A 27,587-nucleotide genomic window follows, 5' to 3' on the forward strand; every position below is an offset into this window, starting at 1 on the left:
TGTTAGAACATTGTGAAGGTGGTTGTAAAACAAAAGCACTCCTATAAACGTAAATGAAGAGAATCCTGCTGTGTTGCAGTAAACTGTCCTTGTTTTTTAAGTTACCTGCCAGTTGGTAGATTTCAGTCAGGTGAAAATCATCCCTTTTCAATTAATCTGTTGAGTATTTAATTTAAATCTGTTTAGTGGGATTTAATTTAAAAAGTCTTTTTTTGCCACTAGTGACCAAATACTTTGTTGTTAAATGGAAAACCTGAAGGTCTGGTGGTTAAAAACACGAGTAATATGTAAGTAATTTTTCTCTTTGGTTTTAAGTGTTGGTTTTCATACTCATTCGTATCTGAGAAGACAGAAGATGAGAAAGATCTAGGATTTAACTATTGATCAGTGTCCAGGTGTCTGTGGCATCATCCTATTCTTCCATTCTTTTCCACATTTTTGTTGTTGGTCACTCTTGGAGATAAGGACTAGATGGGCAGCTGGTCTGACCTAATACTCCTGGGCAATAGAACTCAAATGACGGGAAGTATAATGCAAGCAGTGTGTCGATCTCACTTAAAGGATCACTCATGCAGTGATCTCACCTAAGGGCTTCTAAGTTTCTTTAGCCAACTGATGCTTAAATCCAACCCCATTTCTCTCTTTGTATAGATCAACCAAGATTATTAAAGGTGTATTATTTCAGAAAATATCAACGGAGTTAACATACGCAAAAGAAGATCCCATTTCTTACCAGCTCTGCACCCCTTTTGCTGACACCTAAGTGTCATTTCTTTTTATATTTTAACTTATAAAATAATATAACCAAAGCATAAATAGTTTGAGTAACTTGAATGATATCAAACACTGTGTTAATAGGAGAGCCAGCTATACAAAGACTCACAGGATACTGCTACAATGAGTAAAATTACTCAGATCTAAATGCTTTTTAGGTAGAACCTTTTAATCTTTTGTAACATTTTTAGCCTAAAAAATACAGTCATTGATCAATAATGAATCATCATAGTGACTGCAATGCAAGACTACATTTTAGGCTGCAAACAAATCCACCTCCTCTGCCAAAAAAGGAGAGTGGATCAGATAACCAGAAGTGACTGTTACTGAAAAGGTTTGTAGCATAACATAAAGAATAATTTTTATAATACTTTAAACATCTATTTTATACAGTTCCACATGTCAGATGTTTACTATACTGTTTTTAGTCAATTCTGATCATGTGAAGTTTGAATCATTAATTACACAAAAGCAATAATTAATTGGAAGAGTCCTGTAGTTTCCATATTACACGATCATCATCCCAGCCAAAGTTCTCTGCCAAGTGGTGCAAATCAAGCCTGTCTTCTATTCAGTCAGAGGAAGGGCATGAAAAGGATATATATCTCCTCCTATTAGGCTACAGCCTTGTGCTCTTGTTATATGTGTTTCTCCTTCATAGTTTGCTACCTGTCAGAGAAAAGAAAGGGCACCATATTTAATAAACTCTGGCCATGCCATCATACACTGTGATACCAGTGCACAAACAATCCCATAATTTCTAGGTACTTGGGTTATGCTAAACATGAATCCAAGAAAACAAATAGAGAAAGATGCCAGCATAATGTGTGGCAGTGCATGTTACTGTATCTACAAGATATGAAGTCACTGTACATAACAATAGGAATATAACAGTGTTCTGCAGGTATCTCTTACTGCCTTTTCAAAGAAGTACATGTTACATAGGGAAGTCTGATCTAATTCAGATATACTGGATATGAAAATTTACAGATATTTATACCAATACTCTCAGATTTTCTTTTCATGATTACTTTAAATTTCGTTCTTTAAGTTCATGGAACAAATTAAGCATGAACAGTGAGAAGCATTTTTTATGTATCTTCTCTCTACTCCCACCTGAAGCCTCAAGAGCTTTTCTACCAGAACTGTAAACAGTCGAGGTATATTTTCATAATTGTGTTCTCTGCCATTGTTTTGCTATGTGATGCTTTGGTTTTGATTGCTGTAAAGCAGGTAAAGAAACTGTCAGAATAGTGTGAGGTTATGAAATTCAACTGTACCATATGAAGCATTTTCAGCTCTCTTTGGTACTAACTTTGACACATTGATTTTGTATCCCATTTAAGCCATCCCAGTTTAAAGCCTTCTTAAAGGACTTTATTCTAGACATTGCTTATTTTCAGAAGCTCTTAATCTGAATAGTTTTATTTCTGGATTCCTCATTGTAGTTCAGAAAAGATGATCAAATAGCAAGAAATTTATTCATTAAGCTCTTCAGACAAAGATTTGGCTTGGAAACTCAAGATCTGTGAATATCCATTTAAAAAAGGGGATATATTGTTAGAAGGCAACATAGTTGGTTAATCAAATAGAAATCTATTAGAGAAAAATATTAGGGATACCAGATTTCAAACAGACTGTATGTAGATGGTGCACTGCTTATACAAAAAAACCCACAAACAAACAAGCAAACAAACAAACAAAAAAAACCAAAGAAAAAACCCCAAATAGCTAAAGGCTCTTTGTTACAGGACATCTGTCCTGGAGGTTTGATCCTGTGCAAATAATTTTATAATTCAACAGTGCTGTACCTTGCGTAAATTCAGTATTGATTTTTGCACATGCAATTTGATAGTGTCTCACAATATTTTTTCAGAGATTATTTAAATTATTAGGTATACACTATTTTATGTTTATTCACTTTTCTAAGTATGTCATTATGTTGCATGTAGTGTTTTTATATGTAAGTTCTGATGTTACATAAATGCTTATGATGATTACAGTTCTTCATTTAGAGTTTTGTGTTTGAACTTAATTGAAAACTGACATAAAATATGTAGTAGATAAGGTTTTGCACTCAAATTGACATGATGAAACACTGAGAACTAACTGAAATATGTTTTTCACAGTTCAGTGAGATTTTAAAAGCCCGTTAACTAGGCAGTCTAAGATGGTAGTAGTAGTTTGGAATTTTTACTCAATTATTCCAGAAAATGTCTAGTGAAAATGAAGCATTTGTTTCAAACTACAGTAAAATCTGGTGTTATATATGTTTTAATGTTTACTTGTCATACCTGTGTGATTAACAGGGTATTCCAAAAACTGCATACCAGGCCATATTATTTTTTACAGTATCACCAATAGAATATAGGAAATCTATGATATATTTGATTATTGTTTACATATAAATAGCTTACTGTGTTTCTACGCTGAGTGCAGTTAGTTCTTATTCTACCATCATGTTCTGTGGTATTTGATATTACTTTACAAACCTCTGCTCTTGGGGAAAATAACTTAATAAAACCAGTGGCTTTCATTATTAAAGGAATCCTTGGCCTTCAGAGGTGTCTGAAAAGCTTGGTAATGTGTGGTCAAAAAGTTAGAAGTTGAGTTATTAAAGCCTGGTGTAAGGTTTTTGAATGACTGGAACAAGAAATCCATCAAATTTAGTATTATTATGACTATTTCAGCTTATTCGGTGCCCCCTAAGTTAGTTACATGGCCATGGATGTTTGATGAAGTTTGAAATCTTTAGTTTAATTGTGATTTCAGACTGATGTCTGTTTATTCAGGTGTGGTTTATGTTGATTTCAACAGAAGTATATTGAAAACTGCATTACATTCAGTGTACCTTATTTCTGCAGTCTTCTGAAATAACTTCTGGTTTTATGATCCAGGAGCTATCAAAATGCTTGAATTAGTTTAGTTCTCAGTGCTTCTGTACTGGAGCTAAATGTGATGTCAGGAAATTTTTGTAAATGAATAGGAAAAATCTCGTCAAATTAGTTCAATTTTTGAACCCAAGTCCCCAAAGATGCTTTTTAAAATTCAGTACTCAAAGCAATGCTCAGAAAACTGTCTGATTATAGGCATTTAGCATGATCAGGATTCAAGAATTTAACCAATATGTTTGAAAGTGAGGCTCAAACTTATACTCCTCTCTGTTTTTATGAGCTTGGGATGAGGTTAAAAACAAACAAAAAAAGAAACAAAACATAACTCATGGTGTGTTTTAACATAAATACTGCAAGTAGAATTTTTTTTACTCATCTGGAGTACTAAAATCGTCAGTCAAATGAATGGGAAATAGCCATGCATTTCTAAAAATAACTATGTAAATAGGAGAGGAGAAGGTAGTCATTTGGTATGAGACAATTTACAGTTCCAAATCACAAAAGAAAGAAATTAAAAATAACAATAAATACATTTCTCTTCTTCTATTTCAGAAGTAGCTTTTGTCTTACATAAACTCAAAGTGTATCCTGAATCATGTTAAGTTAAAGTCTCCTCATAGTTTTCCAGAGAATACAGAAAAAAAACAAGAGAAAGATGGCAAGATCTTTAAATTATAGCATAAGGAAGAGAGCTTTGTTGTCAGAACTCTTTAAAGGGATTAAATTTCACTTCTGCTGTGTACTCTGAAGAGTACTTTCAGCCTTTTCATCTGATGTACTAAGCCTTTAAGCCCAAGTCACTTTAAGCTGACTACTGTGTTACATGACTATTAACTCAAATATCTGATTCTAGAATATGGTGTATTGCCAGAAGTTAATTTTCTGTTTCTTCATTGTTGGTTGAAGACTGGATAGCTGATGTCAGTTAAGGAAAAACAATGAAGTTGGTTGTCTTCAAAAGGATTAATCTTTTTTCTGAAGTGGAGCCCAAAGAAACGAGTATCTGAAGTGTTGTAAGAAAAGGAAAGGAAATCAGTTTTGAATTTAAAACTATTTTTCAAGAAGACTGAATTGGCTCTAGAGTGGTTGTAGGTGAGAATCAGCAGCAAGAAGTAAGTTGCATAGTTTGGATTAAATTTAAGCTGCTTAATCAACATGGATGATTTGAGCTCTTCTCACATTTTTCTGAAAGACCGTTTGGGAACCCTTTGGATAATTTTTTTGTTTTAAATCAAATACTTTTTAAAAATTCTAAAATATTATCTGTGGATTTATAGAACAAACACAATTCATCATCACATGGTGTTAATAAACCTTACAGTAATTTATATCAGAAGGGTGAAGTTAATTGCATGACAAATCAAAATTAACTTGCTGTGATTGATTATTGAAAAATCATGTTCTGTGGTTTATTTTTTATTAACTTGCTTGACTTGCATTTTCTTTCCTGTTGTGTTCAAGCAAAAGCAGAACACGTCTATTGATAACAGAGGAGGTCTTGCCTGAGTGAAAAATAGAATAATATTTCTCGTACATTTTTTTACAACAAAGATCCTAACAGTTGGTTTGCTTTTTTCAATGGTAAATGAATACTTGTGAATTAAAATATATTAGATTTTATTTTAAGAGAATTTTCAAGTAAACATCAAGTATCAGCAAATGAACCTTGAAGAACAGTATCATAATGATGTACTGGTTTTATTTTACATGTTGCAGTAAACTCCCCACTTGTATGCTTCCCATATCTAGGGAAACAAAGCCTGGAAACAAATTGTCAGGAATAGATCTGTGGGAGAATAATAGCCTGGGAGATAGAGAGCAAAATGATCAGTGGAATATTTTAATTTAGGTGTGTGACAGTTGGGGTATGGACATGGAAGGAATTCTGTCTCAGAGATGCCTGGATGGAAGAGACCCTCCCTGAGTGTCTGGGGTGACACAGTGGTTATTGTCACACAATTGCTGCCTTTGAAGTTAGAGCAGCTTAAGACATTTTCCTTTTTCTCAGATAGAAGTTATGACCTTTCAGATGAGATGAATGTTAACAAAGTCTATTATAATGCAAATGAAACATTTGGAAGGTACCAACAGTTCCCCTGACTTAGTTTTTTGGTTTCCATTGTCACAAACTGCAGGAGTTTGTGTGGTTACTCTGTCCCACTGCAGGGCAGAGGACAGTTAATTTTTTAAAGCTATTTTAACTCAGACATTTACTTTTCTCTGGCTTTATTCTGTGCCACAGTCTCAACTGGCTGAGCAATACTGGCAAGTCCCTTATGTTTTAGCAGATTTAAAATTTTGCTTCCTATGTATTTACATTATTTCCTCAGTTGATACCAGCTAAGCCAAAAAAACTGACTTCTGTTGGCATAAGTTCAGAAGTGTATCACCAAAGGCTGGGCTGGCAGTGTGGGTAGTAATGGATAGGTCTAACTGTTCCCATCTGATTTAACATAGGGGTGTTTCTCCAGAAGAAAATTTAATAGAAACCAGGTAAAATTTTGTGAATGTTATTGATGGATTGACCTGGGTGAAGGATCAGGTGAGAAAAACCTATAAAGAGTAACACAAATTTCATATTTACAGAAGTATGTAAATCCTACTGGTTTAAGGTTTGTTGGTTTTTTTTTCCCCTGTTGTATTCTGGCAACATTTATTGAACAAATTCAATGATCTTTAAACTCAAGGAGTAGAGATCTCTTTTGAGATTCCAGCTTTGAACCACACAGCTAAAATAGGTCTAAAAAAGTAAAATAGTGTAATACTACATTTTTTAATCTCTGGTTCCTTTTCAGTATAATTTTATTTTTAATTTTTTTTTAATCTTTTTTAATATATGTGGAATTTATTCTGTGTTCTGTAGATTTCTTGGCTAGATAAACAAGTTTAACTCTTTTTTTTTTTTACTCTTTTAACAGGAAAAAAAATAATCAGTCTGAATATTCAGTCAGTCACAACTTACAAGACTATTTCTAATGTTATTGGATATTTAAAAGGAGCTGTATTTCCTGGTAAGTATCCCTTTATCATTTGTATCAGTTATTTATTTCATGATGGCTGGGAGTCACAGGTGTGATCAGGATTCTGTTTTGCCACATAATGCAGTGGAAGGAGAGATCCTTAATTGTAGTCATTTTGTGATTTGATTTATGACAGAACAGAAGTGTTAAAGAGAGAAAAAGCTGAAGGGGGTTGTAGTTACAATAAACACATGTTTACATGAGCATCAGGCATTACACATAGACTATAGAGAGTATTAGTAGTTTATACCAAGTAACTATGTTATGGTTTTATTTTAATATGATTTTAACACTTGCTGCAGCCTTACATTGTATTACAGTCATGCCTTAAGCTAGTTTCATACGATTCTATGAATAATGATTACTGTTCTCTATGTCTAATAATTAAAAAATAAGATTCTAAATGCAACTGAGACATAAAGCACAACCCCCCTCCCTCCTTTGATGCTGTACGTGGATAATGTGATAATCAGGATATTGTAAGAATGAAGATCTTATGAAGATATCATAAGAATGAGATTATTCTGTCTGTGAGTGAATTTACCTAAGAAGTGAAGGGTTTCTGCAACGTGAATGAACACTGTTACTTAACTGCTGGTTACTTACATAGTGCAAAGCATTGTGGAGTTAGTCCAATTCCTAGGGTACAGATGATGATCATCAAAACATCATCACACTTGCCTTAATACTCTTTTATCAGGTTCAGAGGAAAGGATGCAAATTTATTTACAGTCCCTTAGGAGGTGGGCCAGTCATTTCATATTTTAAGTCATAGAGAAGGGAGAGGAGAAAATTGTTATTCCTGTTAGTGAAATAAGGACTCAGTTTTGTGTGAGCTAAATGTTTCTCACCAGAATACTGTGAATACTGTAAATTCACAGTGAATACTTCTCACCAAAATATTTTTTTTGAAACAACAGAAAACAATTAGCACGGTGAATTTAATTTCAGTAAAGGATTTATTTTCCTTCATTAATTTGAAGCTGCCAGTCTACTGTTGCTAATGTTTTGCAAATAACTGTCATGGAATTTGAAGGGCAGAAACTGCCATGTTTAGACATTCTTTCTGCTGAATTGTGAAACAGAAGCAAGCCAGCTAATAAAAACCATGCATCAGTTTATGTTTAATAAATTCTGTATCTCCTCTTTACCTGAATCTTTCATCTTATTATTGCATTCTTATTAAGAAGCTACTTTTTAAGGGTTTGTCAATATGTGCTGAACTTAGAGAATTAAAGGATATATAATCAAGTGAAGTCAAAAGCACTTTCCAGATGGCAACAGCTTTTCCTGTAGATGTCTGGCTGAACAAGAGCCATAGCAACTGGCTGCTAATGTAGGCACAAGTTAAACATCTAATGCACAGACAGACACATCTAGGTAATGGTGATCTTAGCTGATGTTTGATCCGAGGAGTAAGAATGAGCATCTCAATTCTAACCAAGATATAGGAGAAGATCAAATGTGCTGCTTGATAGCAGTTTAAAACTTGAAAAATGTAACACTGTAACAATATAGCTCTATTGGACATGGCTGAAAGGGGGATATATAACAAGAGAAGACAGTATAAAGAGACCTGTCCAGCCCGTCACTAACCTGAACGCTGTCCTTCTTATCACCTCCAAAAGTATCTGATGGGTATTTTTTTCTCTATCTCTAGTCTCTTCTCTTTTTTCTTACCATGTGATTCTGAGAAAGGACAGCTGCTGCCTCTGCAAGCATGACCATCCTTTCTCCTATGCTTTTCCTGTATTTGTTTGCTTCAGGGTATTGCCTCTATTCAAGAGAGAGAGATGTGCAGAGATAAAGAATTCTAAAGGAGACACCAGCTGTTATGTTTTGCCCCTGCTCGTTCAGCTGGCTTCTCCTACAGTAAGCTGCTGCTTGCAGCTTCTGCTCCATCAAAATGTCCCACATTATTTTAATAATGTCTTTTCCCTTTCCCCTTCACATAATATGGGGTAAGTGTTGACTCTGTCTGATCCTTCTGTGTTAGTGGCATTTCTTTTAATGGCATAGAAGCCTTTAAGGCCATTAATTTCTGTTCCAAATTCCTTTCATTAAGTGAGTTGAAGACCTTATGGTTTTTCATTGTTAGTGCAACCTATAATTAAGCATTTCATGGTGCAACACACAAGTTGCAAAATTATGTGATTTAGATTGCATTTTGTTACATTATTATGTACACTTAGGTTTACACTTTGCATGTCTATTTTTAGAAAGAAATTTTCATTTACATACCTATACACTCCCCAAGCAATTGATTAAAAATATTATATTATAGGTACATAACAAATCCCCTGTTTGTAAAGCATTTTTGATTCCATATAAAACAACATGCCTTTGTATTTTGTTGAGCTGATAAAAGTCCAGTTTAGTAGAGAATAGGTTTATAATCAAAGTCTGTTGATGTTCTATTAAAATCGTTTCTAGGCAACAGTCACTGTAAAAAATACTGAGGAGTAGATATATAATTTTATAAGCAAATATAAAATGTTGGCATTTTACCACCTATGTGTTGCCACATTCTGGTGTACTGACAACAAGTGCAAAGTGAATCCCCATGGATAAAGAAAATAAACCAAAACTTTTTGGAACCCAAACAACACCCAGAGGTTGTTGTGGATCTGGCATCACTTGATAGCTGTTCTGTTCTCTATTGGTATCCTGAAATACTGAAAGAAACCTTTAAAGGACTAGATCTTGACTAGAAAGAAACTACTTAATATCACAACAAAATCAGTGAACAGTCCTTCAAAGAGGCTTTGGTTGTGAATTAATCTCACACAGAAGGTCTAGTAGTTTAGTAAGTCATTCAGCATAACTCAACTTTGACTTCTCTGACAGGCCTCAGTCACACTAGTCATTCATGCTATTTCATACCACATCATCGTTTTTGGAATAAAATAAGGGGTTTTTTTCCTCTTGTGAGTGGTATATGGATTATATGAATACCTTGAGAGATGAAGATTTAGTGTTATTTCTCTGTAAGAAAAGTGTTGTTTGCTTTTTTTTTTTTTTTTTTTGGGGGGGTAACCATAGGTGTGTTCTTTATTTCAGGCTGAAAGTTCTTGCTTTTCATCCTGTAAAGTACTTTCTCCCAGCATTAACAAAACTACTGGGTCTGACTTACCGTTTCTGTATCATTCATTATCTCTGTTCCTCTGTCATGTCTCCTCTCTAAACCTGCAGTCCAGGTATTTTAATGTCTCCTTACATGGAAGTCTAAGTCCTGATCTATAACCGTTCTGGTTACCAGCTGCTCAACTGCTGTTTCTGCCATGTCTTTTTTGAGATAGGGTGGTGAGCACTGAACACACTCTTCCAGGTGAGGGAGTACTAATACTTTGTGTATTTTATTTATGTTACCTATTGTAGTACCACACCTTTTGTTTTCTTTTTTGGATGCTAATGTGTATTGAAGACAGTTTCCTACTTATTTTTATATTTTCATAACACTCTAATGTGAGCATGGAAATATTAGATTGTCTATATGACAAAGCCCTGCTGTAAAAATAGTATATATCAGATTTATAAGGAGAGAATAAGCAAACAATGAAGCCAAGTGCACGGAGGTTTAATTAGGAAAGGATATACATATATTTATATATTAGCTCATTTTTAAGTAGTACTCATGGTTTTATTTATATATGTTGTATGATTGTCTTGCATGTAATCATATAAATTTTTGTTGACAGCTTTGTGTTGTACTAATGACATTACATACCACTAACAGAGTTCATTTTTTAGGGTTATTTAGAATTCTTTTAACACTGGGATCCAGAAGAAGTAAATTTCCTGTCTGTCTTTCTTTTTTTCACATTTCAGACAGATACATCATCATTGGGAGCCATCACAGCAGCTTGAACCCTTATGGTGGACAAGGATGGGCCAGTAGCACTGCTGTCATCACAGCATTGATCCAAGCCTTGACACTGAAGGCTAAGAGGGGCTGGAGACCTGACAGGACCATTGTTTTCTGCTCATGGGGAGGAACAGCCTTTGGGAACATTGGTTCATATGAGTGGGCTGAGGTAAAGTAATTTTAGACAGTGTCATTGCAATAATGATTACTTTTGTTGAAAGCGTGAAAACAATATGCAATTACCACGTGGAAATTGTGGTTCATTAGCTGGTCTGTGAGGTCTGTCTGTGTTCATTCATGTACCACATAGCAAATGCAGTGAAAACACCTTTTGAGGCTGTTCCTGTGGATAATGAGATGGCAGGATGTTTCCATAGCTGTGAAGGTTGCACATACAGCACCTTTGAGAGCTGATTTCCCTCCCTAATTCAGCAGAGCATTGTAAAAGGTCATTGCCAGGGGCTGATAGAGGGAGAAAAACCTCAACAAATTACATAGGCCAAGGAATAGCTTAGAGAGCTTTTTGTCCTTCTTGGCAGTTCAACATTTACTCATTTTTAATTGTAAGGCTTAGTGTGGGGAGAAGTGAATCAAGAGCACACTAAATGAAAAGGAGAGAACCATGCTATGGTTTACATTAATGACATAAACATTGCAGTGCCTCCATGGCTAGTGCTGATTCATTTCTCTGATATTTGTGCTAAGGAGTTAGGTAAAATCCAACACAGGCAATTCCTTGGGCTCTTAGTTTCAACAGAATAGAAACCAGATTATTGACGGAAAATACCTCAACAGGGTATGGATAATCATATATAATTACAGTGGACTTCAGTTCATAAATTAGAGGAATAGCTGGCAGAGAGTTTCATAGCTGATTTTCCAACATTAACGATTATTATGAATTAAAACAGTAGATAAAATAAAGAGTTAATTGCTTTTTATCGTGCGTAAGAAGCAGCCAGCCCTCATTGAAATTTCATACTTCCGACATCATTATTCTTCAAAAACAAGAGGGGGTGAAAAAATCAAATTGAAAAGATCCAGGCTGGAAGCAAAATTTGTTTAGTTCCACTTCAAGTCAGCTTTACATCAGATGTAATTGTGTTACACCCCTTCTGTTCAATATAAAGAGCCACTTCATGCAAAGAGGAACTCATTACTGAGAAGGCAAAGGGGATCTTTTTAAAAAAGAGATAATAATTGAAACAGTTTGTACATGGTATTTTTATAGTCTAACAAATAAGAAAATGAAAACACTGAGAAAGTTATGCAATTCAAATATGAATGTTGTCTCTTAAAAATTTGAGTCCATTTAACTGTTGATAATGATTGCTTTTGAAGTTTGTCTTCTGTCAGGCATAACTTTAAAAGGCCATCACATTGTTTCACAGTGTGTAATGTTTTCATTTTTGGCCTTACAAGTGTAGGCATTTTTAATTCCTCCCAGACTTGTTTGCATTTTGTTGAGATGATGTGTGAAATGGAATTATAACCTGTGCTATACAGAGAAATAGCACGAAGATATCCTTTGAAGTCCATAACAGCATATTATAAGAAGTAGTAGTTAAGTATTACTTAGGAAATCACAGAGGACAGAAACATTGGGTGCAGTTTTTCCCTGGAAGGAAGTGAAAGAACAAAAGAAGCCTTAATTCTAATGATGCATAGTAGTAACCATTGCTCTGCTTGTGTTGTAGGATCTCAAGAGAGTTCTTCAAAGAAATGTTGTGGCTTATGTTAGCCTTCATGATCCAGTCAGAGGCAACTCAACTTTACACCCTGTTGCATCCCCTTCTCTTCAGCAGCTGGCAGCAGAGGTATAGAAATAAAATATTTGGTTTCACATGTTGTTTATGAGGTTACATGGTTAAACCCCTTGATACCAGTTTCTTTTACATGACTATAAGTGGAGGATGTTTTGTTTAGGAATTTTAACCTCATGAATACCCCTTAACAGTTTTTCCTAAGTCATCAGGTTAATTTTTTTTTTAAACAATGTATTAAGAGGTTGGAAAGGATAACTTATTTCACCTGCTTGTTATATCAAGTCTCACCATACTTGCATGCCCTACAGCTTTTTTAATTTTTGACAGCTTTAAAGCAACGTATTTGTTATTCTTTAGCACAGAGCACTTTTTTCTCTTCCTAATCAGATCTTTCTAGGCTGTTTCTCAATTTGCATTTAAACCTGTATATTTAGCAGATGTAACATGACACACAGGGAGAGTATGACTCTTACTATAATAAATGCTGTCTAAAGTAAGTATGTCAGGTTCAGTGCTCAGTGATGCCTTTGTGGTTAATCTGGAGTCAGAATATTCCACAGTTACACTGGTCTAAGGCTTTAAACTAATGACCTTATTGCTGTTTCTGAGGTTGCTGAATTTATTAATATTTTCCACAAAGTAAAAACAGTATAAGGCACAGACTAAATGACAAAACCAGATTAAAGTGGATGCATAAAATGGAGCTCAATTTGACTTTCATAAATTGTGGGGTTTGATGTTTTTTCTGTGTTTGCCAAGCTAATACTCATTAGATTATTCTGGTGATTCTTTTACTTGCCTGTGAAGCATTTGGTACCAAACACTGCTCAAAGTAGCATCTTGAATTGAACTCAGTGTAAGACTGGTCTGGCTTGGCAACTAACTTAGTAAAGTTATATCAGTAAATTGCTTCTTAGCAATGTTTTAACCACTTCTCCTGTCCAGTGATTAGGTGTTAATTTCCTCATGGAAAGAATCTGGTTTACTCTGTGTAAGTATTGAGAAAAATGTGATGCAACATCATTTCAGGGGAAAAATAAATCTTCTATTTGTGTAAAATTATTTATAATGTTATATATGTGAGTCTGCAGGTGCTATGGATATATCAATTCAAATTTTATTATCAGTTTTAGCTAATGTATTCACAAAAAATACTGTCCTCAGAGGTTGCTAGGCTTTTGCTAACCTATTGATGTTTGCAGCCCTATCTCCTTTAAAACAAGTGTTTGCTATTTAAGGGAGTAATTTTATTACATTAAGTTCTTGAGCTATTTGTTTTTTTCTCATTTTATTTCTTTGACTTCGTAACACAGTCCCTGGCAGTAATCTGAAAACTAAACTGTGCAGCAGACTCTTTGTTATCTATTTATCACTTTATTAAGATTCAACTCTTTCATTCTAATAAATGCCATATTAGTATGAGCATTGCATTCATGCCCTCTGTTTTGGAGAGAAAGCAAAGGACATCTCTTTTTTACTTCCACTGTATTTCTGTGGTGCGTGTGGGTGTGCTCTTAATATTCAGTAATTCTTGTAATATATATTGTATCCTGTTCAGCATTATGGACACAACCTCCCTTAGCAGTCTTGCCTTGCACCTCTTAATTAGATGACAGTCAATAAAACATGACTAGAAGTTAATACTTTTTAGTTCCAGTGAACACCTTCCATGTCACTTCTGATTCTTTAATACTGAGAGTGTATCCACTCTGCATTTTGCCCTGAAGCCCCATTTAAAAAGTAAAGGATCGAATGCATGCGAGGCAATGTGTCTGGTTTTACTTTTGGTAGGATATTATTATTTGTAATTAATGCATCTGTTGTACAGTTTGTGACATTAAAAAGATTTGTAGGAATTATTGCTTCCCAATGCTGGCTGGATTTCTGAAATCATGTCAAGTATATTGGCAGTGATGGAACAGCCCAGCACAGATCTCCATTTGTTCCCACGGGTGCTCACAATTTGCTACATGTCTAGAAGATTTTTTCTGGAAGACTGATCCGCTTATAAAGAATATTGATATTGCTTCCAGCACTTGCCAAGAAGACAATGGAATTACAGATTACCTCAAAATTATGATAGAGCAAATTAGGTAAGATGTGACCGTTTGGAGCTCATTTCACCTTGAAGAAATTGTGAGTCTGTTCACGTGAGATTCTTGTTACCAGGTGCAGGTTGCAAAGAAGGACTTAAAAATTCCAATGGGAGACAAGGATAATTTTAATTTGTAAGAATAATTCTCTGAAATTATGTTAGAACAGAAAAAAAGGTGAAACAAGAATTTAGAGTTAATAATACCAATCCATTTTAAAATTAAAAGAGAAAATAGCCTTTCTTGTTTAGTTAGACAGAAATTTTCTGTGATTTGTAGATACATGGAAGATACTGGATTCAATGGTAAAACTCATAATTCCATTTTTAAACTACAACAAAATAGACTATCTTGCAGTACTTTTTTCTACTGCTAAACAGTGTTACAACACTTGTTTTGAGGAAAAGGAGACTAAAATCTCACCATTTGCCCTAAGGGCAGTGCTCACTGTTGTGCTAAAATTGTGGACACTCCATCTCGGTAAAACAGAGGGAAAATATCTTCCTAGGGAAAATTAATACTTGTTACAAAAGCCTACAAAGGTTAAGTTTTAGGATTCTGGGGAAAACAATGAAAACCTGTAGTTTGTCCTGTGAAGGAGAACTCGAGTAAAAAAAATTTTGGACAATTGCTAATCACTGCACTTTCCAATACATCTTTTTCCCTTAATTTCTGGGAAAAGGAGAGAAGACGTTTTAGCTGAAACGTAGTTCATCTGAATATTCTAGACTTAACAATGAAAAGAAGAGTCAGAAACATAATAAGTTGTCTGCATGTGAGATCTGGTGGCCAGTTAGAGAACAGGATAAATGCTTGGCTAATTAACAGAGACTGTGTTTCTTAAAGATGTTTTGTACAAAGGGATTACATCTTCATATTAGCTGCAGGTTTCAAAAGGGAGCTACATAAGCAGTCTGCAAATAATAATTTTATATGCCTATCTGTGGGATTCAGTGGGATTCTGGTTGAAACACCAAATTACATGGAGAAGCTAATTTAAATATTTGGATTAATTAAGCAAAGAGGAATTCAAACAGTTCTGAGACCTTGACATATTTAATTCAAATCTTTTTTATATAACTATTCTAATTAATGTCCACATTAACAAGAGGGAAATACTGCCAAGTTATATTTTTGTCTACTGTTATTTTGTAAGGAAAATGATTATTAATTCACTTGCTCAGTTGGTGAATCACCATTTGTTGGCAGTGTCATTGGTAAATTGGGTTTGTTTGATGCTGGTATTCATTCTCTGTAAATAATGCCATTAATGATTTTTTCTATAATTAACATTTCCCAAGTAAAAAAGTTATTATGAAACATGAATTCATTTCTGTTGTTTTTTCACTGATTATGTGACCATACTCTGGCTCTGTTATTACTGCAGTGCCCAACAAACCTTAGTGCTCTTGTCTACTAAAGGAAAAGAGTGATTTAAATCTATTGATGAATTAGCTGATCATTAAAAATGACTGTGCCAAGTATTGTTCTATGCTCTTTATCAGTATTTGTTTCTACTAAAGGACTAAAAGGCATAAAACATCTTTACGTTTAAAGGTGGTGTTATTGACAGAAAACTCTTTTTTCTTTATGAAGTAGAACCAAAGATAAAGTCCTGTATAGATGCTCAGTACTATCATTATTTCTTGATTAAAAAAAAAATCAAAACTTATATTAATGTCAGCATTGATTCTTTTCTTCCAACTTCTGTGTGTTTCTCATTTATTTTTTTATACTGCCAGCATTAATAATGGATCTCCTGGCATCATATATCAGTAATTATACAAAAAGAAAAAAAAAAAGCCTTACTATTTGAATTGCTTGTATGTCTTATAACAGAAGATTACATCTTTCCCATGAGTTTTCAGTCTTTACCTATTATCCCTTTTAGTGTTATATTTTATTGCTGGTGTCATTTTTTATATTTGTGTTGAAAACCAAAAAAAAAGCCTCTTGAGAATCAGAGGTTTATGCTGTGAACTCCTGTCTCAGGAATTCATAACTGTGTTAAAATGATGCTGTTAATATAGACAATACTTCATTGCCAGCTTTATTAAATTAATTAAGATGCTGCTTCTCCAGTGTGAAAAGTTTCATTTAATGGTGGATTTGATTTGCAGCAGGTTCTTTGCAGCTCCTATCTATTTTTTTCTTTTGATAAAATGTTGCTTTGTCCACTGTTACATATTTTTTCTCTCTTCTTCCAAATCAAATAATTTTGATAAATGCTGATTCAGTGAGTAATGATTTAAACTTATTCAGAAATTTTGGTTTTATGAAAATACTATTGCTATTAAAAATGGGGAAGAAAGTTTGTTAGTGAGGAATAATGCAATTGGACCAGTTTTCATGCTGTGATCTTTGTGGCGATCTGCAAAAAGTCCTTTGTTTCTAATGAATCAAGCTTTCTGCTTCCATGTCCTTCCCTGTCTTTACAACATAGATTTCTGCTAAAGGTATAAATGATGTAGATTTTCATTTTCTTTTTTAGAAATGTGAATGTCTACTTTGATAGCCGTTGTGGATGAAACTGAATAAATATGAACATTTTATTATCTTTAAATGTAGCACTGGACTAGGGAAGATTTCAATAATTCGTTTCCTGCTGCAAAATGGATTTTGGTTCTAGGTTTCTGTTTTTGAATCTACTTAAAACTGTCTAATATAATGAACTGTACTATGTAAGGGAATTGTTTTTTCCTTCCAGAGACTTTAACCAGACTACAGTATTAGAAAAGTTAACTTCAGTTCAGTCTAAACATTCCTTTGTTTAATTTCATCTTCATTATTTCCCCTCATAACTGACTTTTTCATGTTAATGGAAAGACGTTTTTGTAGTGATAGAAAAACCTTTCATGTAGGGAGTTTAAAAGTAAACTTCTAGTTCTTACAAAAGAAGAGAGATTGAGAGCCTTGGATATTTTAAATTTTCTACATAAAGACAAATCACTGAAAAGTTTCTCTTGCTGCTTTTCTCATCATTATTAAGTATGTTCCCAAATGAAATTAAATTGACTTAATAGCTATAAGCTGTACTACACAAACAATGCATGGGAAAAAAATGCATGTGTTAAAGTGAAGTGTATGGTAAAATAACCAGAAAAAAAGAAAGCACCTTTAAATCAGAATTGATAAGACATTAGTATAACATTAAATGAGACTTAAGGCTGCATTATGTCCTTTGGCTCACAACAGTTGCAGCCATGTGCTTTACTTCTACATGTGACAGGAAAATAATCAGGATTTTGTGCAGCACAACACACTTCCTAGTTTTCAGATCGATATTTAAAAAAATTGCATCTAGGTGATGAAAGCAGACCATTTGTTTGTCATAAATAAAAAAGGTGATGTATTTTAAGGAGAGTGATAGATATTTAACCTTGCCAAAAGTATCAGATACAGCCTTTCTGAGTCTGCCCACCTCATGTTCTCAGAAAGAGAAGCTTTAAAGTACTCTTTAACACACCATTGCTCAATCAGTCTCAGGATGCCTTTAGCTCTGATTGATTATTCTTGATAAAATAAGTGAAGGCATTTATTTTATGAAGGACTGTGACTTTAAATGAATGACCAGTATTTTCTTTTGTAAAATTGTATGATATTTCATATGGCCCTAACCAGGTCACATACTGAGAAGTCAGAGGAACAGGAAGAACAAGAGATTTGTAGAAACCTGGGAATGTGGTTTATTTTTTGTTCCGTTAAATTATTTCTCCCAGGAAGAGTAAAAATACCTCTGCAGGATGCTAAGCCAATAACTGAGGTGAAAATGTTGACCCAAGCCCCCTGGGAAATGGAACAGTATAGAATTCCTGCCCATGCTGATAGATTTTAAAGTTGGAAGTTCTTTCCAGCATGGACCCTTGTCATGCATGAATGGAGGACTCTATGTGTGTTCAGGTTTAGAAATTGCCTTAAATTATGGTGATTATGTTTTGGTTACATAAATATGTCACCCAGAGTACCCCTTGAATTTCGCTGTTGGTGCAGTTAAACTTCCTACATGTGAAAACAAAAAGCTAATTCCTTTAAGGCTATTAATTTAATTTCTGTATCTATTCTTTAGGCCTAACTATTTAATAAATACCCAAATCTGGGAAGAAAAAAAAGCCACTCCCTGTATCCCGTTTACAAATGCCTGACCCTTTCAATGTCAGTCATCCAAAGGAAAAAAACCCCTTAACATTTAAGTTTAGCTATCTTTCTTAGCAAGATCTTACTAGTGAATTGCTTTAATGAATTCTTCAAAACCAGACGTGAGGAAAATCATTCTATGTCCATTTAAAGCAGTTATAGTTTGCATAATCACAAGCATCAACTTGAACAATTCTGGGTGTTTCCTGGTATGTTCATTCTTCATACCCTGCTCATCTGTTCACCACCAGCATATTCTGGTGATGGTGTCTTGTCCAGTCTAAAAAAACCACAGGGCTAGAAGGGAGGTTTTCAGGGCACCATAAACTGGGAATGGGAATTATCATGTAATTTCAAACTTAATTTCAAGCCAATCAAATATACATGATAAACCTCTGTATTTTCTAAATTATTTGGAAGGTTTTAATCAGTAATGTAGTTGAGATGCGTTTTGATTTATTGCATCAAAGAGCCACAATTCCCATGGTATCACTATTCCTGTCTTGAAGTGCACACAGAATGGGACTTCACTGAATGTAACAGAGCAAAATTTTACAGCAGATAATCTCTGATGTCAGGAAAAGCCAAAATGCAGGAAATAGTTTTCTTGAAGGTTCTGCAAACTGCTTTCTTTTGGCAGCTAAAAGGTCATACAGTTCAAACCTTTGTCTCTTGACAGCCTTGAAAGATATTTCAAAACCTCTTTTGTAACCTTCTATTTTCAGACTTTAATGCTAAAGTTTTCTTTCTAGAAGAGCCTTCCAACATTTAGGAGAGCTGCTAACATCTCTACTTTGTATCAGGTCATCCTCATCTTGATTAGATATGTTATTGCATAATTACTTGAAGAAGGCTGAATGTTCTACCTTCAATAGGTAATTTGGCACTAGAAGAAGGAAATCTTCTAAAAATAACACCAAAAAAACCCCCAAGTTGGAAACTAACTTTCTCTCAGTTTTAACATGCTTATTTTTTTCTCTGACATGAAAATGATCACTTTTAATTTTAGTTGTAAAGATTTTTAAAAAGCTGCAGATCAAGTTCTAACTTATTGCTATTGATTTTTTTTTTCCATAAGCTTTTGAGCACCCCTAGGAAATCATTGCATTCTGTGTCTAATTGGGAAAGAAAAACAGAATTTAGTATTAAGATTAATAAACAGCTTGTGGGTTTGTATGAGTAGAGATGTAGATGATCTTCTGTTGTTTCATACATTACCTGTGTATGTGACAGTCAAGGATAAGATTTGCTATATTCTGGCTAACTAAAAGTTTCAAGATGACCTATTAATTTTGTTAAATGCAATCTGAAATCCAAAAATATATCTAAACTTTTATGGAAATTTACCTTTAATTTATTCACATTTTCTACCAGTGGTAGTTATTTAATAAGTATCTGTTCTGAAATCTCAGTAATACTCAAAAGGCTTTTAAAGCTTCTGTCATGAAATGGTCAGGTGTTTTTTATAAACTCTTGTAAGTTTAGCAAATTTTTATGTCATGCTTTCTTCAAAAAATTAAGGAGTTGAAATTCAGTAGAAAAGTAGGAATTTAGTCTACTAGGCAACATACAAAAATACTTCAAGTTGTTTTACCCATTCAAGTCGGGACTAGGATGAGAGGAACATTTGTTCAAGGTCATTTTAACTCTAAGATATAAAGCTGTAGTCTACCAAGTAATAACTTATGAACAAAAGAGGATATAATGTTATATGGAAGGTATCTAGTGTACCTGAACACCATACTGTGATGTTTTAAAAATTGCTGTTTTTCATGCTAATTACAGAACATCTTATTTGATCTTAAATTCATTATTTAAAAAAAAAAACTTGTATGCTGTATTTTATTGTTTGCATTTTGTTTGAAGCATTTGGTCTGCTCATCAAGCTTTGTGTAATGATTAGATTTTTATTTGAAACAAGTAGAGATAGTTATTTGCAGTTGTCACTCAAAATATCTAAATAACTCCAAGCACCACAAATGTATCATAAATCTTATTTACAAAATGCATTCAAGTAAGCTTTTTAAAACTGTTGACTGCACATCTAAAATGGAATTGAATGTTCAGAATCGAGGGTGCTTGGGAACCAATTATATTGCAGTAGGTACTTCTTGGGGGCTGTGGGGAATTGGCAGGGGGAAAAATCACATGAAGTCTTTTTCTCCCTGTAAATTAATGAATCATTGTTATAAATGAAACAAATGTGTGGTTTACTTGATTTTTGGGAGGTTTTTTGTTGTTTTTTTTTTCCTTTTCTGTAAAGGAAATGAGAATTTTATTTTACAGATTCAAAATATATGGTGTGATGAAGTAGAATGTACGTACAAATGAATATGTAAAGCACTTTTGATGATACAAAACCAGGACTCTTAAGGACTTCAAGCGATCATTTGATCCAGCCTTTTACTCTACTGCAAAAATAAGACTCTCAGATGTTTTTCAGCTCCAAGTCTACAATATTATAAAACTTTCTCAAACGATCTGTGCTTGATTTTTATCACAGTGGTACTTGGAATTATTTTTGTCATTTATTGAACTCGTCACAGTTACAGAGGAATGTTTCTTTTCCTTTTCTTCCATGAGCAATTTTGTTCTTTTTTACAACCACCTTTTTACATATTGAGCAAAAGTTATCATTATACACAAAAGAAAATTATACACTTTGTACACTGAATATCAGCTTCAGAAAATTGATGTATCTTCCTCAAAGTTAGTGTGAAATTCAGTGTTTGAAATTAACTGATGTGTTTCAGACATGCAAGTTAAATCTCTGTGAAATTCTGGTTTTGCCAAAGATTATCACTTGAGTCACATCACACTTCAACTAATGTTTTACACTGAGCTAAAACATCAGAAGCATATATGTAAAGTCAAAGTCACTCTACAGTGAGCCTTATCAGCAAAAAACCCCAAAACACAGAAATAAGTATTTCACTTTTGTTTGTTGTATTGCCTGTATTGCTGTTAAAAATGGCATCTTGCATGGTTATCCCCTTCAGAGCAAAGGTTATTTGGAATATATCTTTGTAAACCAAAGTAGCTGCACAGTGAACCTGGAACCAGAGATATTTTAATAAACAGCTTAATCTATCCAAGGACAGCATGTCTCATCCAAATCCCCTCTCTCTTTTCATCTCAATTTCTTTTGTAAAATATTTTTTTAATTCTCACCCCTATGTAAACCCCTATGTAAACCTCACTTTCCTTTTGATTTTCCTTAGATCTTTTTAAAAATAAGCTGAATTTCAGATCAGTTTTTACCACATGACTAGCGTTTTTCAGACGGAAATGGAAATGGAAAATCATAAAAATTAGAGGAGACAATATGGGTAATTTTGTCAGTCTTGCTAAATAAACATTAAGTTTTTAAGTTTACACAGAGTCAGTAATTGGAAGTTATTAAAGAGCTGTGGCATCCTGTCAGGGAACTGAAGAAAAAACTTGAATTAATAAAAAACTTAGATCCCATAAGGCAACAGAGCCCAGAGCATCCAAACTGAACCATGGGCTAAATGAGCTACATGCTCTGAAATGTGGAGACTAAGGGTGTTCCAGGAACTAAAGGAGTGCTGGAGATGAATCAGCTTTACAAAGGAGAATTGCAATGACCTGTGTAACTGTAGATTGATTAATGTTGATAATAACTTGAGATAAAGCGATAATTGATTTAAATAGGATTTATAAGGGGAGTCAGAATTTTTTCACAGAACGCATCTCCGTGTCATGAAACTTATTTTTAATCTTTTGAAGGGATTCCGTGTTTATTTTATAAAGGTAGCACCACAGACTTTTATGGAACATTTTGTATAGTATTCTGGAAATCACAATAAAAACAAGTGCCTTAGGGCAGTTGTTAATCACATGGATTTCCAGTTTACACAAACTGACTGATAGATCTTCAAAGGTGTTACATGCTGATGGAGAATCATCATGGAATGCTGATTTTCCTACCAACATTTTTCAGATTGAAGCACTAGATTCAGTACTAGTCTGTAGTTTCATTATTTATTGGGTAGAAACTTCCTACTCACATGAAAACAACTGATCTCAGTATAAAAACATTCCTTTTTTTAAAAGAAAAGGATAAGGTAGACAATATAAATGTTGTGTTTTTCTTCAGACCCCCAACTCTCAATTGCTGCAGAAGGGATACTATTAAATATATCTGTGTTTTTACATGTGATTTCTAATAACAGTACTAACCATATCAACAACCAGTACAATGAATATCATGTCCTGGAACTTCAAGTCTGTTTATAATTTGAAAATAAGAGAGAGTGTGTGTGTGTGTGTTTGTTCCATGCACACTTGATTCTGTATCTATGAATAATACTTCTGTGCTTTTAGTCCTCTGGTACTTGACAGTACATAGAAATTCCAATATCCCTGTTCAGTACTATAGTTCGGGTTTGGAAATATCTCAGGTATTAATTTTCAGGGTGCAAAGGGAACACATCATTTGGATGTATGATGAGTTTTGGGTAGTAGTTGACTCCTGTGTGTTTTGTAGAAAATCTTTTCCAAGTTCCTTGGACTAGATTGGATTCATGTATCTGGCTAAAATAACATTTTATTCCATTAGTTTTTTCCAAAGTGTTAATATTTCATACTTCTTGGAACCAAGGTCAAGTGGACTTCTGTGGAAACCAGAAAGAGTCATTTGACCATCTGGCTTTCCCTCCTCTAGCATTTTCTCTCATCCTTTCCTGACTGTTGTTGTTTTCCTGTCCAGTAAAGAGGCAATACCAAGGACACTTACTTATGGTGTAAGTAGATAAAAGTTGGAAGAATCCAGTCAGGGAAAGAGTATTACAGCACCTAAGTAAGAGCTTACAGTGGTCCATTTGTCCTACTGCTGTAGAAAATAAAATCATTTAACATCTTTTGGATCATTTAATTTATCTCCCAGTGGAGCCTGGAGATCTGAACTTGTGGTGCTGACAGACTTTAATAAATCTGCTTTGTGATGATCTTTCTGAAAAATTCAATTTATGCAGATACTTGATATCTTAAGTGCAAGTACTATTATTGTACCATTTGCTCAATCCCACTGAAGTCCAGAAGAGGGTTTTTATATGAAAAATATGATGGTAGTTGATTGACCTTCATGCTCTGTATGGACTAATGGGAGTGACTTTCCATTTCAAAGACTGAAAAATGTTTTTTGTGTGTGGCTGGGAAGGGAGTGATTTGTTCATGCATAGTTGCTATTGAGAAGTTTAAGTGTCAGAGCAGAGGTTTTGGGGCAAGGTAAAGCTTTGTCAGCAGTAAATTCCTTTGGCCATGTTCCAGGCTGCTGCCATGAGGGAAGATTTGCAATAGTTTACCAATGTATCAAGAGAGTTCCTCCAGAGTATTACATCTGATTTTCAGTGTGCCCTGCCAAAAAAAGTTTCATCATTTGTGTCTATTAAAATTGAACTTACTCTGGTCTTTGATTAGAGTAATAAAACTAGAGATTTTGACCACAAATTTCTCCCCCACTTTAAAAGCCTGACCATCGCACTGGTTATACCATGTTTATTTATATATGTGTCCCCTCTTGGACAATGTGTTGTTATGGGTCTATCCTGCCTCTGTGGGCATTGTTGGAGACATGCAGGACGATGCAGTAGGATTCTTGGGTTCCTTAAAAGAGCTGACATAGTATTGGATATTGGCAGTGTGTGTGGAGGGGTAGGGAATATGTGGCATGTAATTTGTTCACGTATTACAGGGTTAAATGAATTTTCATTTTCTTTTTCTGGTAAAACACTTTAGTTTCTGTTGTGTTCATAAATAGCAGGTTGTAACTCTCAGCACAGTGAAACAAACCTCTGCATGGGGAAAGGGTGGCAGGTTGACCTTCTGTGCAGAGCTGATGCATCTGCTTTTCTGGGTCAGCTTTATGATAAGGCTCATGAGGATGTCTTTGCTGAGCTGATTTGCACTTTGGCAAGTGCAGTTGTTTGGGAAGTAGTGCTAGGAAACATTTCTGGTAGAAGTGCTACAGGTCCTGAGTTCTGTGTAGTTTAGAAAGAGAAAATGTGACATAGAAATGCTGATAGTTTGGGGAAATGTAAATTACAAAAGTTACAAATTGTAGTATCAGTATTACACCCAACTCTAGACCTAATTTCTAACATTAGGTGCTGCAGTGCTAGTGCAGATTTTGTTCTGTGTGTGGTTTGTTTTTGTGATGTTTTTTAAAACTAGTTCAGAGTGCTGGGGTAGCTTCAGCCATCTGGTCAGCTGAGTGAGAAACAGCTTCTGCAGGTGTGTGCTGTGCATACTGCTGGGGGAGTGTTGGTCATTAAACCCCCATACATTTATTTTCGTGGTTTACTTTGCAAACTGAGCCTCAACTCATTTTTATTGGAAAGTTTATAGTGGAAGCTTTCTCTCCTGATTTTGTCTTTTTGTGCTACTGTATTGAAGACCAATGTGAACAATATATTTCTGCATATTCATTTGACATCCAACCTCCCAATGACTGTCTTGCTTGGGACACTTATGAGATCCTGAAATATGATATAATTCTTCAAATAATAGAGTGAATGTACATATCTGTCCCATTTAGAGTGATGAGTAACTTTTTTTTTTCCTGTGGGCTATGGAGAAGCAAGACTGTAATCTCACTGGCATGAATTATTTAATATCCATTTGGAGGGTCTGAATGATGCATCCCAAAAATGATCACCACAGAGTTAGACTACACTGAAATGGGTTCACAGTATTTCTAACTGTATGTATTATAAAATGAGAATGCCTTTAGGCATTTAAAATGATTTACAAGCCACAGCTATTTACATGGAGTACAAAATGTAACCCCTTTGAAAATGAGGTCTTGTTGTCAAATCCTAATCCTTTTACCCACTTAAGCAGTGTTTTTAAATTGGCAACAAACATTACTACAGCACAAAACATTTGGGAAGTCATGCAGTTCTTATCAAGTCCTAAAGTATTAGTGTTTTGTACTAAAACCAATTATTTGCATTTTGCTAAGCCTAGGTTTCACAGTATCTCATTATTTATGTGACAACTAACACTGACCAGTGTTCCTGCTACTGATTAACAGGAAGAAAAAGTATGAACACTATTAAGTCCAGGAAAGTACAACTTTTTACATAATCAAAAAATAGTTTGACTACATCGTTTACTTACAAATGCAACCATTCCATGCTCAAAAATTGTTTATATTGAAAACTAGTTTTAAAAATATAAGCTCTAAAGGAAAAAAGCATCCAAAATTTTCAGTGTGTTCAGAGTTGGGGGCAGGTTCCCTCTGTTAATATAGTATTTTCTTTGCTGGGCCCATTGTAATGGAATACAATCTTAAGCTGTTTTCTGAAATTTATTATCAATAAAAGTAATTCACTGAATATTGAGGCTGAGCCTGTGGTCAGGGAAATTCAGTCTTTAAAGTCATTTCACCTGAGATGTTGGAGAGTTTGCCTTTATCTGTGCTGATGAGAAAATGTGGAAGAAGTTGTAATGAAATATTTTCTGGTTGATGAGTATGGAAGTCTGGAGTAAGTGAAATCTTTGGAGAAACACAGCTACCACAGCTATGTTCAATAGTTTCTTGATTATTTTTATTAAATCTTATAATTCCATATTTTTAAGGTACTGAGATGTTTGGAACTGCTGATGCCATTCCAATTGCAGTCTTGCCACTTATATAATTCATGCTATGTAATTTTAGCTTTAAATATTTGATTACTGTGAAGTTCTTTTATCAAATGGGAGCATACCTGCTTGATTTTTACCTTTCTTAAAAAAGTCATTAAAATTCCTAGCAGTTTGTCCTGGGTGTTGGCAACAGATACATCTGAGTTAATGAGGCATATGACTTCAATTTAGGTATAGGAAGGATAAATGTAATTCAGAATTGTATAACAAGCATCAGGAATCAGAGAGAGACTGTCAGTAGATAAATGTAGAAAAAGTCCAGGATACGAAATTAAATTTAGACTATATAATTTTTTACTACCTTGCCTTTGTATTTATTACCAGTTTGATGTAAATTTTGCATCTAAAATTTTGTTTAGTCCTGTGAAGTCGCATTTATTATATAGACCTTTCACTGATAGTCATATTTCTTTAAAAAATGGTAATTATTTAAAAGAATATAAATGCTGCTTAACAGAAACCAAAGCCCGGAACAAGAAATAGAGGTTTGTGCTTGTCTCATGTTTTCTAGCTATAAAATAAATAAAAAATGTCAATTTGCAAAGCAGTACAATATATAACAATATATTTAAAGTTTTCACACCAGCATAGGTATTTCTCCATGCTTTGTTTTATAACTGCTGTATTATAGTTTCCCAGTTTTGTTAGAAAGTCACTATGAAAAGGCAAAATTTACTTAACAGTTTTTTGAAAAGTAAAACTGGAGTTTTATGTCTGGCAGCTTGTGTTGTGTAGTTAGATTTTTTTCTTGGTTCAGTGGAAATCTGAATATGTCAGAACTGGGTCTTGGCTAATCTTGATTTGACCTGGCCTTTTAAAAGCATTGTTCTTGTCACCATTTTCAGTTGCCTCTTCCCCCTGGCTAAAAAAGGTCTTCTCTGTCCTACAGGAACCTGCAGGCTTGTTCAAAGAGCAATTATTTTTAAACCACGTGGTTTATCTAACGGGCAGTTTTTCCTTGTGAAAATACAATATTATCTTCCTGCACAGTCTAAGAAACACTTAAGTCTTGGAATTTCTAGGTGCAGTGCTTTTGTGTAAGAAAACACAGGTGGTTTTGTGGTGGGGGAATTCCAAGTGGCTGATGGTGATCCTTGGGAGCTGTGGTGATCTAGTCGAGAATCACCTGTACTGTCAGGAATATCAGAAGATTTAAGATGATGCGAAATTCCTTGTCCCTGATGACTTTAAATAAACACTAATTCTTGGGGAAATTTATTTCCCTAGTGACAAGACGGTCCTCTCAACGGAATATGTGTGTGTGCAAGGAACATCTTACATTTTACTGTGGTAATAATGAAAAACCCAACTAGGGAAAATTTCTGAGAGTTAAATGGATCTCATCTTTGACTGATTTTGCAGAGGTACAG

At 34.3% G+C, this 27,587-nt stretch overlaps 1 protein-coding gene across 2 annotated transcripts in view; it reads left to right on the forward strand.

The window, feature by feature from the left end:
- Nucleotides 1-27,587, forward strand: part of NAALADL2 (N-acetylated alpha-linked acidic dipeptidase like 2) — a 436,265-nt gene that overhangs the window by 329,218 nt on the left and 79,460 nt on the right. For both annotated transcript variants that reach the window (XM_064665876.1, XM_064665875.1), the window contains 3 exons: nt 6,587-6,679; nt 10,517-10,722; nt 12,251-12,370. In XM_064665876.1, coding sequence (XP_064521946.1) covers nt 6,587-6,679; nt 10,517-10,722; nt 12,251-12,370 — 419 coding nt within the window. The remainder of the gene's footprint in view (nt 1-6,586; nt 6,680-10,516; nt 10,723-12,250; nt 12,371-27,587) is intronic.

Source organism: Pseudopipra pipra, chromosome 10 (assembly GCF_036250125.1).
Source record: "Pseudopipra pipra isolate bDixPip1 chromosome 10, bDixPip1.hap1, whole genome shotgun sequence".
In the NCBI taxonomy this organism is placed as follows: Eukaryota; Metazoa; Chordata; class Aves; order Passeriformes; family Pipridae; genus Pseudopipra; species Pseudopipra pipra.